General features: G+C 33.3%; 2 protein-coding genes across 2 annotated transcripts; one reads left to right on the top strand and one right to left on the bottom strand.

Moving 5' to 3' along the window:
- The first annotated feature begins 564 nt into the window (after positions 1-564).
- On the top strand, positions 565-2,965 carry LOC131618251 (subtilisin-like protease SBT3). The gene has a single exon (XM_058889514.1). It carries the CDS (start codon positions 565-567, stop codon positions 2,848-2,850), a length of 2,286 nt encoding a protein of 761 aa, XP_058745497.1. The 3' UTR covers positions 2,851-2,965.
- Positions 2,966-6,929: 3,964 nt separating this feature from the next.
- Positions 6,930-9,464, bottom strand: LOC131616506 (subtilisin-like protease SBT1.9). The gene has a single exon (XM_058887851.1). The coding sequence runs from the start codon at positions 9,366-9,368 to the stop codon at positions 7,068-7,070; it is 2,301 nt and encodes a 766-aa protein (XP_058743834.1). The 5' UTR covers positions 9,369-9,464; the 3' UTR covers positions 6,930-7,067.
- Positions 9,465-15,515: the final 6,051 nt, after the last annotated feature.

The following is a 15,515-nucleotide window of genomic DNA, read 5'->3' as shown; positions in this document are numbered from 1 at the left end:
AATAGTTTTTAAGACCAAATAAAAGTTAAGTCAAAAACAACTCTTATACCATCATTTTTTTAGTAGCTGTTATTTTAGTATTCTAAATTTTAATTAAAAAAATGAATTATTGAAAATTTGAAAAGAATAAATTATTATAAATTTTCACTATACTTCATTTTAAAATGAGTGCTGTTTTAACTTTCAACATATAAAATTTATTTTAAAATAATAATATTTTTATCCTTTAATTATTACTATGTCTTGTACGTCCAATATATTAATAAGATTAATATAATAAAAAAAGTCTTATAATACTATAATTACATTCTTTAATGTATGTACAAAAATATTAAATGATTTTGATTTTGAAACAGATGGAGTATTTACTTTAATAATGAATTATTTATAAAGAAAATTCATAATTTAAAATAATCTTTACAAGGAAATCTAAATAATAAATCAATATTTTATTCTACATAATATTATTTTAAAACTTTAAGAATAAAATATTAATTATTAATTTGTATTTATATACACACACATTGTTTTGATAGCCACCCACATTCAAAACACATTTCAATCATGGCTTCCAATATTTCTCTCCTTTTCTTGTTCTTCTACATTACAACAATCCTTCATTTTGTTACATTGGCTCAATCTGATAATTACATCATTCACATGGATTTATCAGCTATGCCAAAAGCATTCTCAAATCAACATAGTTGGTATCATTCCATTTTTTCTCAAATTACTACTACCAACAAAAATCTCAATTCTCCCTCTTCTAAAATCATTTATACATACACTAATGCTATGAATGGTTTTAGTGCAAATCTATCACCTCAAGATCATGAATCTCTCAAAAACTCTCATGGTTATGTTTCTTCAATACCTGATTTACCATTGAAGCTTGACACAACACACTCACCTCAATTCCTTGGCCTTAATCCTTACAAAGGGGCATGGCCAGCTTCTGAGTATGGCAAAGATATCATTGTTGGTGTAATAGACACTGGTGTTTGGCCAGAAAGTGAAAGTTTCAAAGATGATGGAATCACTGAAATACCTTCAAAATGGAAAGGCCAGTTATGTCAATTTGAAAACTCCAACCATTCATCTTTTTGCAACAAGAAACTGATTGGAGCTAGATTCTTCAACAAAGGCTTCTTAGCGAAATATTCCAACATTAGTTCAACAATTGCGAATACCACGCGTGACATGGACGGTCATGGAACGCATACTTCAACAACTGCAGCTGGAAGCAAAGTTGACGGTGCATCTTTCTTTGGTTACGCAAATGGAACCGCAAGAGGAATAGCCTCATTGTCTAGAGTAGCCATATACAAGACTGTGTGGGGAGCAGAGGGAAATGCAGTTGCATCTGATGTAATAGCAGCAATTGACGCTGCAATATCAGACGGTGTTGATGTTCTTTCGATGTCACTAGGCCATAATACTATAAGTTTATATGAAGATCCTATTGCAATAGCCACTTTTGCAGCAATGGAAAAAGGTGTTATTGTTTCCACTTCAGCAGGTAACCATGGACCATCCTTTAAATCTCTCCACAATGGAACACCATGGGTGATAACCGTTGCTGCTGGCACTATGGACCGCGAATTTCATGCGAATATTACACTTGGTAATGGAGTCTCACTCACAGGTTTGTCTTCTTATATAGGAAATTTCTCTGCTAACAATTTTCCAATTGTATTCATGAGTAAGTGTGATAATGTTGAAGAGTTAAAAAAAGTGAAGAGTAACATTGTTGTTTGTGAAGACAATAATGGATCTGTTACTGGTCAAATATATAGTTTAGTTGAAGCAAAGGTTGTTGGAGGTGTTTTCATATCAAAGATCCCAAACATAGATGATTCAGACACTAGTTTTCCATCCATCATTATTGATCCGAAAAACGGAGAAATTGTGAAAGCTTATATCAAGAGTTATAGCTCAAAAAACTCTAGTTCTATAGCAACAATGTCTTTCAAGGTAACAGTTTTTGGTGTTAAGCCATCACCTAGTGTTGTTTCATATAGTTCAAGAGGGCCATCAAGTAGTTGTCCATATGTGTTGAAACCTGACATTACAGCTCCTGGTGCATCAATCTTAGCTGCATGGCCTACAAATATTCCTGTGTTGGATTATGGAACTAAAGTCTACAACAAGTTTAATGTTATATCCGGAACATCTATGGCATGTCCTCATGTTGCTGGCGTAGCGGCGCTTTTGAAAGGAGCGCATCCTGATTGGAGTCCGGCCGCTATTAGGTCAGCCATGATGACAACATCAGACATACATGATAATACTAAGCAACCCATCAAAGACATTGGAAATGATAACAAAGATGCAACCCCTTTAGCACTGGGAGCTGGTCATGTTAATCCGAATAGAGCACTTGATCCGGGTCTTGTTTACGATGTTGGTGTGCAAGATTATGTTAATCTTCTTTGTGCACTTAACTTCACACAACAAAACATCACTGCCATTACAAGAACCTCTTTTAATGATTGCTCTAAACCTTCTTTGGATCTTAACTATCCTTCTTTTATTGCTTTCATAAATGCTGGAAATACTTCTGTAAGGACAACTCATAGCTTTCGCAGAACAGTTACCAATGTTGGTGAAGGAAAATCAACTTATTTTGCTAGCATTACTCAAATTAAAGGGTTTAATATCAGTGTTGTACCAAATAAGTTGGTATTCAACAAGAAGAACAGGAAGATAAGCTTCAAGTTGAAGATTGAAGGACAAAAAGTGACAAAGAACAATGAAGTATCTTTTGGATATCTCACTTGGAAGGATGGGAAACATGTGGTAAGGAGTCCTATTGTTGTAACTACCACCAAAATAGGATTATACATGTGACAATGGACACAGTACATCTATGATATTTGAACATCACTGTTAGTATATGAATGAATTTTCTTTGCTGGTGAATTCTGTTTAAGGTATTATTTACTTTGTTTTTTAGCAGTGAAGTTCAGGTAGAGTTTTTATTTGTCTAAAGTTGATATTCAAATTTCATTGTTATATTATAGATTGATAGATTAAATGTTGTTTGAGAGTTCAGATAATTGTTATATTATTCGACTAAAAATAGAGACAAAAAATGAAATTGATGGAACTAGTCTACAAAAGATGAAACAAATCCCAATTTCATTTTGGCTCTACATAAACTCATTTATATAATTACTCTTAATAGTTGAAGGTTTTAAAGGTTTTAGTTTATCTCACCTTATTTACTAAGCATGATGGACCTTTCTCTATTGCTTAAACATTTTTGGGTATTTTTTTCGAGTTGGATTTTAGAAGGTTTTTGGAGGAAATGATTTTGGAAGACTATCTATATATTTTAACATTTTTATGATATTTAAAATGTAGATGTAATTTTCTAAAATTTTCTCTTTAAAATTCTTCAAAAACCAACTCGTAAATAGATCTTCTACTAGCTTATACGATTATCTAAAAAGATCTAATAGTGTTAATTTTCAAAAAAATCCAATGTAGATATAGGTATGTGTCTTTAAGAGGGATAATGATTCTTCTCAATTTTGTCCTTAATATTTTTTTTTTTGAATAAAGATACTTTTATTAATATTCAAAAAACTATTACATCAAGTGATCCAATGATCCAACTAGTTCAAGAAGACAAAAACAAAACAGTTAAGCCCCAAAACCTACGGCATGAGGATTTTACTAATTTGCTCCCGTAACTTGGGGACAATACATGAATTTCGCAGAACAGTTACGAATGTTGGTGAAGGACAATCTACTTATGTTGCTAGCATTACTCCAATTAAAGGGTTTAATATCAGTGTTGTACCAAATAAGTTGGTCTTCAATAAGAAGAACAGGAAGATAAGTTTCAAGTTGAAGATTGAAGGAGAAAAAGTGACACTGAAAAATGAAGTATCTTTTGGATATCTGACTTGGAAAGATAGCAAGCATGTGGTGAGGAGACTACTACCAATTTCAATTTGTAGATCACTATATGAAATCAAAACAGGATTATACATGTGATAATGGATACAGTACTACATCTATGATATTTGAACATCACTAGTCTACAAAAGGATTAGTATATGAATGAATTTTCTTTGCTGGTGAATTCTGTTTAAGGTATTATTCAATTTTTTTTTAGCAGTAAAGTTCAGGTAGAGTTTTTATTTGTCTAAAGTTAATATTCAAATTTCATTGTTATATTATAGATTGATAGATTAAATGTTGTTTGAGAGTTCAGATAATTGTTATATTGTTCGACTAAAAATGGAGACAGAAAAAATGAAATTGATGGAACTAGTCTACAAAAGATGAACCAAATCCCAATTTCATATTGGCTCTTCAACTACATAAACTCATTTAGATATAATTTTTCTTGATATTTGAAGGTTTTAAAGGTTTTAGTTGATCACACCTTATTTACTAATCATGATGGACCTTTCTCTATTGCATAAGTATTTTTAGGTTCGAGTTGGATTTTAGAAGGTTTTGAAGGAAATGATTTTGGAAGACTATCTATATATTTTAACATTTTTATGATATTTAAAAAAAATTAAGAACACTGATATTTATGTTAATGTTTCATGTTGTTATTTTTTAAAAGAATATTAAATCGACAACAAAATATAGATTGTAATTTTGTAAAATTTTCTCTTTAAAATCCTTCAAAACCCAACTCGCAAATAGATCTTTTAAACTCAATGTAGACATAGGTATTTTGTGCTATTTTAATAATTGAAAAAAAAAAGCATGCCAAATTTTTCAAAAAAACTCAATGTAGACATAGGTATGTATCTCTAGGAGGGATAATGATTATTCTCAATTGTGTCCGTAATATCATTCATATCTTTTTTTGTCTTTATTAAATATGACTATTAAGGTTTGAAATATTGTGAAAATTCAAAGAATGTTTCTTTGGGATGGTGTCAGAAGGAGTTTAAAAGTTGTTTAGCTTAGATGGATTGATGTAGAAGTCTAAGAAGCCGGATGGTATAAGTGTGTCTGACTTACAGACGGTCAATCTGACTCTTTTTGGCAAGTGGAAGTGGCAGGTGCTCTCAAGTGCTTTAGGCATCTGACATGATATTTTATTCATTAGATATGGAGGCATGCTGATCTCATTTATCATGGGTGGTAGAGTTGGTTGCCTTCAATCGATGTCTCCTTTGTGAAGACGGGTGTCGTTCCTAGGGGTCAAAGTAGAGGAACGCTCTGACTCGTTTTAGGACAGTTTCCTTAAGCGGGTTGGGTCAAGTTTTCTCACTTGTTTTTGGAATGATCCTTGGATCGGGGTCACTCATCTTAGAGTCAGGTTCCTTAGGATTTTTTATATCTCTAAGCCGAAATATCGTTATGTGGGGGAGGTTGGTAGGTGGGAGGGTCAAACCTGAGTTTGGGATCTTAAGTGGAGAAGAGTGTGCCTTTTTGAGAATGATCGGGTTTGGATTTTTTATCTTCTCTAAGTGATTAAGGATTTTACCCATCCAGCTCAACTCGATAAGTGGTGGTGGTGTCATTATAAAGACGATTATTACTCTGTGTCATCTGCATATTCTTTCCTCCCCGCTCGGGAGCTTCCTAGAGATCACTGATCACCAGACCTTGTACATAGAGCAGGTTCTTCCCGATATCTAGAGTAGTCGGTCCCTTCCAAAGTAATTGTTTTTTCCTAGAAGCTCCTCCAAGACCATATTCTTACTAGAGAACTAACTTAAGAGGGGTGTCCCATTAGTATCGTCAGGTGTCCTTTACCCTATTTGTTTTGGGGTTATTAAGTTGTCCTCTCATGTTTTTTTGACTTGGGAAGTACCACTTTCTGTGTGGTATAGGATGTTCAACTGGCTGGGTAGTTGGTGCGTAGAGTGTCATGATATCGAAAATCTGAGAGTAGATGAATCCACCTAACTAATCATGAAGCATACTCATTCCTACAAAACCAACTTGTAAGGTGGAAATTATCCTCACTTATAAACACATGTTTATGTCATATATTATCGATTCATGCCACCCGCCAAAAATATAGGTGCACCAAACTCGATAGTACTGGACATAAGGGGTGTATTGAAAAAACCAAGTCTCATATATCCACAATTCAAGTCATTAACTATTTATATCTATGCACCAAGCCCAATTTTGTTCGGTGTAATGAATGTATTTGAATTCAAGTCCCACATTAATTAACACCATTTCAATTTCAAGTTCGTTTTGTAGAGATGAGTTAAGTCAAATTCAATTTTTCTTAGATGATATTAAAGTCTTACTCATTATATATTAGATTTTGCCATAGAAGATGGATTGGGAAGATTTGAAATCCCGCTTTCGTTATTAATCATGTTTTTGGATGTAAGAAGTTGATAAGAAGTATGATAGAAGATTCTCGAGATAGAATCCTCTCCATTTTTTTTCTCCATTTCCTCTCTCCATTACTATAGTTTCAAATATTTTGGAGTGTATAATAAATCATTAAATCCAATTAATGTCACACTATTGTATTTATATTTCACAAACTATGCTAATAGTAGGAATGAAGATGATGAGAAATGGAGAGGAGTTTGACTCAAGATTCTCACAATGAAAACCAGTGCACATTTGTACTAGCCTAATTTTACCAAGAAATCATAATAGTTTCATTGTATCAAAATTTGTCTTTTAGTTTCTTAAAAATAAATTAAAACATTTATATTATTTTTAAAAAAAATATTTTTTAAAATACAAAAAATATGTTTTTGTAAAGATAAAACAAACTGATGTTAATATTTTAAATTTATAATCTGATGTATCTGATAAGTCATAGGAATTGTTAAAACTCAATTGAGCTTATGCATTTTCAATTAGATGGCAGATAATTGCCACTCTTTTGACAGTGGCTAAAAATCTATATTTTTATTGGTAAAAACTATCACCATGAAGTCAAAGTTACTTATCTACGTTACTTTTCAGTTATTATTGTTACTAACTTGAAACGACTAGTTGGTCAAGTGAGAAATGAATATTATTTATCAAATATATTTTCTTATTCAATTTACATTTTTCACTTGATCCATATGATAATAACCTCTCCAACAATATAACATTATAAAATTCTAGGATTTCATTTTCATGGTTGTGACCACAATAGGACTCCTTACCACATGCTTCACATCCATCCAACTTAGATATCCAAAACTCACTTTCTTAAATTTTGTCATTCTATCAACTTCAATCCTCAACTTGAAGCTCAACTTCTCATTCTTCTCATGGAACACTAACTTGTTTGGGACAACACTAATACTAAAACCTTTTATAGGAGTAATATTAGCAACATAAATTGTTTGTCCCTCACCAACATTAGTAACTGTTCTTTGAAATTCATGTATTGTCTTTGAAGAAGAGTTTCCGCTATCGAAGAAAGCAATAAAAGAAGGGTAGTTAAGATCCAAAGAAGGTTTTGAGCAATCATTAGAGGAGGTTCGTGTGATGGTAGTGATGTTTTTATGCGAGTAGTTAAGTGCGCAAAGAAGATTAACATAATCTTGTACACCAACATCATAAACAAGACCAGGATCAAGTGCTCTATTAGGATTAACATGACCGGCTCCCAATGCGAAAGGAGTGGCAACTTTGTTACCTTTTCCAAGGTCTTTGATATGTTCCTTAGTATTATCAAGTATGTCTGATGTTGTCATAATTGCCGACCGAATAGCAGCCGGGCTCCAATCAGTGTGTGCGCCTTTCAAAAGCGCGGCTACGCCTGCAACATGAGGACATGCCATAGATGTTCCGCTTATCATATTGAAATTGCTGAAAGCTTCTTTAGTCCCTAAATGCGAAACAAGAATATTTGTAGGCCATGCCGCTAAGATTGAAGTACCGGGCGCAGTAATGTCGGGTTTCAAAACAAATGGACAACTTTTTGATGGACCTCTTGAGCTATAAGAATCAACACTAGGTGCTGGTTTTGTTCCAAAAACTGTTTTCTTGAAAGACAAGTTTGCTATAGAACTCGAGTTTTTCGAGTTAGAGTTATGACTCTTGATGTAAGCTTTTAGAATTTCACCATTGATTGGATTAACAATGATGGATGCAAAGGTCTGTGTAAGGGATGCATCTGAGATATTTGAAATCAAAACAGCTCCAAAACACTTTGCTTCAACCAAATTATTGAGTTGATCATAAGCACTAGTTCCATTCTTGTCTTCACACACCACAATCTTGTTTTTCACTTTTCTCAATTCCCTTACATTGTCACATAAACCCATGAACACAATTGGAACATTGTTAGAAGGAAATTTTCCTAAATAAAAAGACAGGCCCATGATTTTGTTACCATTTCCAAGTGTAAGAGTCCCTTGAAAATCTCTATCCATAGTTCCAGCAGCAACAGTTATAACCCAAGGTGTTCCATTGTGAATAGTTCTATGTGCAGGTCCATCATTTCCAGCTGAAGTAGCAACAAAAACACCTTTTTCCATAGCTGCAAATGTTGCTATAGCTACAGGATCTTCATACAAAGGTACATCATTAACACCAAATGATAATGAAAGAACATTGACACCGTCTGATATTGCCGCGTCAATTGCAGCTATTACATCAGATGATAACCTTCCATCTTCCCAAATAGCTTTATACATTGCAACACGCGAATTCGAAGCTATTCCAGAAGCTGTTCCAGCTGCATAACCAAAGAAAGATGCTTCATCAACTCTACTTCCAGCTGCTGTTGATGAAGTGTGGGTTCCATGGCCTTCTGTGTCACGTGTGGAGTTTAATCCTAAGGTTGCGTTTGGATATTTGGCTAATAGTCCTTTGTTGAAGAATTTAGCACCAATGAGTTTTTTGTTGCAAAGTGATTTTTTGAAATGGATGCTGTTTTCACATTGTCCTTTCCATTTTGAAGGAATTTTAGTCATTCCATAGTCTTTGAAACTATCACTTTCTGGCCAAACTCCGCTGTCGATCAAGCCGATAATTACATCGTTGCCGAAATCCGAGTCGTGCCAAGCGCCTTTGTTTGGATTGAGACCAAGGAATTGAGGTGAATATGTTGTGTCAAGCTTCACAGGTAGATCAAGTATTGAAGAAATGTAACCTGGTGAGGTTTTGAGAGATTCATGTACTTTTGGTGATAAGATAGCACTGAAGCCATTCATGACATGTGTGTAGGTGTAAATAAGCTTAGAAGAAATTTGAGAGTTGAGATTATTGGTTATTGTTGTGAGTTGTGAATTTTGTAATGCAGAAGAAAGAGTTGAATGGTACCAAGTGTGATGGTTTGTGAATGATTCAGGCATGGCTGATAGGTTCATGTGGATGATATAGTTTTCAGATTGAGCTACTGTGATGAAAATGAGGTGAAGGAATGTAATGTAGGAGAATAATATAGATAGATGAATATGAAGAATCATGGTTGAAAGTTTTTTTGTGTTGAAAATGTGGATATGGTTATAGAGAACCAATGTGTAATGGATGCTTTAAATAGAGAAACTAAAATGAACATGAATGATATGGTATTGTTGATGTAAATTATATATTACTTTAAATCTAATATATATTTTTAGGTATTACATGTATATTTTTAATAATTTAACATGTTTTTTTAAAATAAAAAAATTGTTTAATTGGATACATGGTGGTGATTGGTTGACAGTGTAAAAATATTTTACACTGTCAGTGCATCACCCATTTTCTCTTTTAAATATAATACAAATTTAAAATTATTTAAAATAATATACAAATAAATGTTATATTATAAGAGAAAAAAATAACATAAATATATATTAGTACAATTTTTAGAATTTTTAGTTATACGAATTAAATAAATTACTCATGGCTCATACGAACGCACATTTAAAGATTGAGTTAAAAAACTCTTAAAAAATCTATACTAATTTTAAAGCTTAAATTCTATATTTTATCAAATTTTTTGGCATGAGCTAAGTTTTTTTTTTTTTAAGTGAAAGGTGGGCAAAGCCCCCACAAAATATATATAACCAAAAGGAAGATACAGGGAAAGAGAAGGGGGGACCAAACCAAAACCCCTTAATGATTAAATCTATAGTTGGGAAGACCTATAGAATTTCTAGCAAATTCCATGAGGATCTCCCTATGAACCGTATCCCACCAAATAAAATCATTAACAGATAAACCGATGTTAGCAAGTCTATCCGCACATTTGTTCCCTTCCCTATATATATGTGTTACCAAAAAATTAATTGATTTTGTATGATGAAGCACATTCTCCCATCTGTTACGAAGCTCCCAAGGGACAATACCAGGTTTAGAAAAAGCTAGAACTACAAACATAGAATCCGATTCAAGCCAAATGTTGCTCCAATTATGCTGTTTTGCAATTTCGACCGCAAGAATAGCACCGTAAAGTTCTGCCACTAAAGAATTTCCATCACCTATGAATTTAGAGAAACTACCCTTATGATTTCCAACGTGATCTCGGAATATACCCCCACAAGCTGCTCGCAAAGGAATGCCCGACGCCGCTCCATCCGTATTACATTTGATCCAGTGAAGGATAGGAGGATGCCACAAAAATTCTTTAACAATAAATTCATTTGGAGGGTGAACTTTAATGTTGAAATAAGTAAGAAGTTTGAAGTCCAGAATCGAGTTCGAACCAACCTTCGGAGTGTTATTACCGGAGAAAGCAACTTCAATCTTGATTTCATTTAGAAGAGAGGACCAAGTAAGATTTTTATCTTCAAATCTTCTAACATTTCTCGCTTTCCAAATCTTGCTAATGATGCAAATAACCGCTGCCAGCAGAACAACTTTACCTTGGGCCGAGGACAGCTTATTGAAAGCAATCCAAACGTCCTCAATAGAGCTGAAACTGTGCGACAAAGCTATTGATAAAAAATTCCAGAATTTAGTCGCAAACGGACAAAAGAAAAATACATCTAATCTTACACCAATAATATTTTAGGAATTTGTTTGACAGCCCCTAGTTTGTATCTGGGATTCTCACATAACTCTTAAATGACCATAATATATTATGGTTAAAAAATATACAATATTCATGATTCACATTGACAATGTCAATTTTTGATTTTTTTTTTTTTCAAAAAACTTAAATTTTTATTGAAGATTTTGAAGTTTATGTCAAATATTTAGAGTGTTGTTTTTTATTAAATTTTTGCATTTATATTGAATATTTTGATAGGATATCATATATTTAGTGAAAAATATGTTTTTATTGAATTTTTAAAAGTGTTGATATCAAAATTATGGTTTTATATCGACAATTTAGAAATATCCACTATAATTCTAAATTTTACTTGCATTTTTACTCACAATATAATATAGAAATATTTCATATTATACTAGCCATTTTGAAATTGTTAGTAAAAATGCATATACGCATATCGAATATTTTTAAAATACCGGTAAAAACACATATATGCATACCAAATTTTTGGAATTGTTGAAATATCATATATGTAAGGGTGTGACCATATATTTTATAAGATTCAGTAGATTAAATTTTATTTTTGAGTTTTTCGTCTTGTTATTCATGTCATGAGGAGATGAGGAAGAGACGACATATTATTTTTAAATTGAACAAGAGTATAGTTGCAAAGAGCTCGAGCGGAGGCGACAGAAATGATAGAAAATAGTTGTAGACTAGGACAAATGGAGTAGTCCCCCACCGGTTCTCACCGTAGGAGGATTAAGCAGTCTTGCGGACTGTGTACGTACTTATAGCATAGGTGAGGTAAAGTTGGAAAGACCAAAGATCATCACGTTGTTGCAATACGTTGTTGCAATAGACAAATGGAGAAACTAAAATTGACACATTGTGAGATGTTTATGTCAACAACATATGTGGCATGTTTATACAAGTTTTAAATTATTATGGATCACACAAAATTGTCGGTGCAATTACAATCATATAAAAGTGTCTACATAATCACAACCGCACAAAAATAACACTGCCACATTTTTAAAGTTGAGAAAAAAATCAAATATATGGAATTTTTTGAAACATCCGGTAAGTCTTTTGAAACACAACAACTTTTTCAAATAATTAGGTGAAAACCTATATCAGATTTTTTGAATGCACTATCGATTTTTTTTGCAATTGAGAAAATATTTTATAAAAATTAATTAATGAAGAAAATAAGAAACTATTTTTAATATTATAAAAATATTTGAAGGTGTCATATCCAAATGAAGGGGTGCCATGTAAATTCCTCATGATATTCTTCATCTTGAATTTTAGAAGTTGTCCCACAGGTATCTTCTTAGGCCCATTTCTCCTCATCCTTGATGATGAGCTATATGTGATTGTCATTGGTGTGGACGATTTTTGTCCCATTTTGAGCACCATTTGTTTGCAAGACTTATATACATTCCAAACTTGAGAGACACTTTAATTGCTTGATTGGTCCATCCTACCATACTTTTATATGTAGAGTCCAAAGATATGTATTTGATTCCTTTCCCACGTGTAATTTAGACGAAGAAAAATAGGATCCAAAATTTAATCTCCATAAATTTCAACAAATTTTTTTTAATTGTGTGAAGCTGATTGCCAAATGTCTATCATTAGTTTCTAAATTTTCACCTACAAGTAATAAAAGGTACAAAAGAATAATACACAATTCAATATAAAAACAAATAAATGATAGCACAACTCTTGTAGTACATGATAATAAAACTCTCAACTCATACAGTTTGAGAAAAAAGAGTGGCAATTAACATCCAAACCCCACATTTCCATTTATGTTGTGGCCACAATCCCACAATATAGTTCACGCGTGAACTATATGAAAAAGTGTATTGTAACTTTGATTGAAGTAGACTCCTTAGCATTTAAAATATAATCAAATAAATTCGTCTATCTAAGCAATTTTTTTAGATCTGTTAAATTTAAATACATATCTAACAAAATGATTCTCAAATACAATATTAGTAATAAAAAATTAAATAGTCAACCTAATAATACTTGCATGAGATGATAAAAAATTTCTTTGTCCTGAGTTTGACTCAATCCGATAAGAACAACATACTATATTAAAAAATTAAGAAAATTTATTACAAAACCATCTTTCACTTTGAGTTAATTTTCCATCTTTTTCTCTTTTAGTTGTAACCCTTATTTGCTTTTACTTAATGTTCTTGTTGCATTTCTCCTTTTGCTATTATGTTGTTTATATAACAAGTGATTAAGTTATATTGGTTGCAATTAGGGATGTCAATTGTATCTGTTAATGGGGATCTCAGTGGAAGTTATTTATTCGGAGATCTGAAGTCGGAGAATTTTTTTTCCACGGAAATGGGGATGGAGAGAAAAGTTCCTCCGATATACTTTGGCGGGGATCAGGAAAGTATCATTTGTCCCTAGGGATGGCAAGCAGACCCGAACCCACAGAGCCCACCCGCACCCGAACCCGAGTCAACTGGTGAAAACCCGAGTTGACTGGGTTTGAGTTCGGGTTCGGGTGCCACCCGATATTTTGGGTGCAGGTTTGGGTAGTATGAAACCAGCACCCGAAACCCGAAATCACACCCGCTTATATATATATATATATATATATATATATATATATATATATATATATATATTTAATTATTATACATATAAAATATTGTGGAAAATTGTAGGAAAAATGTATTTTGTTGCGGGTTCGGGTTTGGGTGAAAAAACCCGAACCGAACGGGTGTGGGCGTGGGTGTTGTTTTCCCACCCGAATAAGCTTTGGGTTTGGATTTGGGTTCGGGTGGTGATTTTGGGTGCGGGTTTGGGTAGTGTAAAACCCGCACCCGACCCGACCCGTTGCCATTCCTATTTGCCCCGTGGATTTCCCAACCCGACCTTATCATTTAATTTTTATATTTTATATATTATATAATATATAATTTTATATTTTATATTTTTTTAATAAAAAAGTTAATACATTAGAAAATGAATATTTATTTTTTTATATAAAAAATTAATACCAACTACAAGTGTTTTCGCTTCTTTTTTTTTTTTTTTGCTATTGATGCAAGATGTGTTTTTATTAAAAGGAAAAAATAATCCATAGACATAGTTTTAATCGAAAAGTATAAAAAAAATTAAGATTCGATCTCCGTGGATCTCTGTGGAGATGGGGAAAATTATTCCCCTGTGGCGGGGATTGGGGATGGAAAAAAATTAGGGGGCGGGGAGGGGGGGAAGCATCCTCCGAGCATTCTTTGCCCTGTTGACATCCCTAGTTGCAACATGTGGGTGTGATCCACAAAAATAAAATAAAAACATGTTTTTTCTTTTTATAAATGAATGGTAAGTCTCATTTTGAAGTGAGTCCGCCCTACAAATCTCTCATCCACGACTCAAAGGAGAAGAAGATTTTCCACCATCTCTTCTTTCTTAATGCAGCCAGTCATCTAAAAGCAAAATCTATGTCATCTATCTGAACCATTTTTCTAAGTTTGGATATTCTCAAGTGAAAACGTCTTCGTCTTTAACGCATCTCATATCCAATGATATTGCACCTCAATGTGTTTTGACTTGGAATGAAAACTCGGGTTCTTACCAAGATGAACTACACTTTAAATGGCACTAAACAACACAAATTTCTCCTTCTCAACACCCAATTCTTGTAAGAATTTCTTCATCCATAAAAGTTTTTTACACACTTCTGTTTCTGCAATATTTTCAGTCTCAATAGTAGATAACTCAACACACTTTTGAAATATTATTTTCCAACACTATGCCAAATTTGTCTTTTAGCAGCACCCCTACTAAAGCGCTTTTTAGAGAAAGCGCTGGCATAGGTTTCGCTAAAAACAAAATAAAAAAACACGCAAAAAAAGCGCTCTTAAAGGGGGGGTACGAAAGCGCTTTCTAAAAGCGCTCTTATAGGGGGGTACGAAAGCGCTTTCAAAAAGCGCTCTTATAGGTGGCTTATGAAAGCGCTTTCAGAAGCGCTCTTAAAGGGAGGGTACGAAAGCGCTTTTACCCTAAAAAGCGCTGGTAAAGGCAGGGCTACCAGAGCGCTTTCTAAAAGCGCTTTCATAGCTGTTTCGTCAATTAAAATTTTTAAAATCCAAATAATAGCTGTTTCATAATCCCTAATTTTCTTTCACTGCCATTGCTGCCCAGAACGAAGAAACACTGCCATCTACGAAGAACTCCATAGAAACTCCATAGAAACTCCATAGAAACGCTGCCATCTATTAAGAGAAGACGAAGACGAAGCTAGAACGAATACGAATTCGAGAAGACCGTATCTCATCCTCAAAACCACCCAGAAAAACAAATACGAAGAGAAGACGAAGCTAGAACGAAGAACAACACTTGCCCAGAAAACGAAGACGAAGGTACACGATTTATTGGTTATTCGCGATATCGCCAATATGTTTTCTTGTGATTTTGTAGTTTTCTCTAGGAATGTGTAACTGTAAAGAATTTGGTTGTGTATTATATTAGGTGTTCTCTTCTGCTTCTATGTTGTAACTAGGCATTGGATAATGGCACTGTTTTTTACATTTGAAAGATGAATGCAATCGTTTTCTATGCTAATACTCACATTAGCATAGTTATGTGTCGGGTT

This window comes from Vicia villosa, linkage group LG7 (genome assembly GCF_029867415.1).
Source record: "Vicia villosa cultivar HV-30 ecotype Madison, WI linkage group LG7, Vvil1.0, whole genome shotgun sequence".
In the NCBI taxonomy this organism is placed as follows: domain Eukaryota; kingdom Viridiplantae; phylum Streptophyta; class Magnoliopsida; order Fabales; family Fabaceae; genus Vicia; species Vicia villosa.
This window is presented reverse-complemented; position numbering and strand designations above follow the sequence as displayed.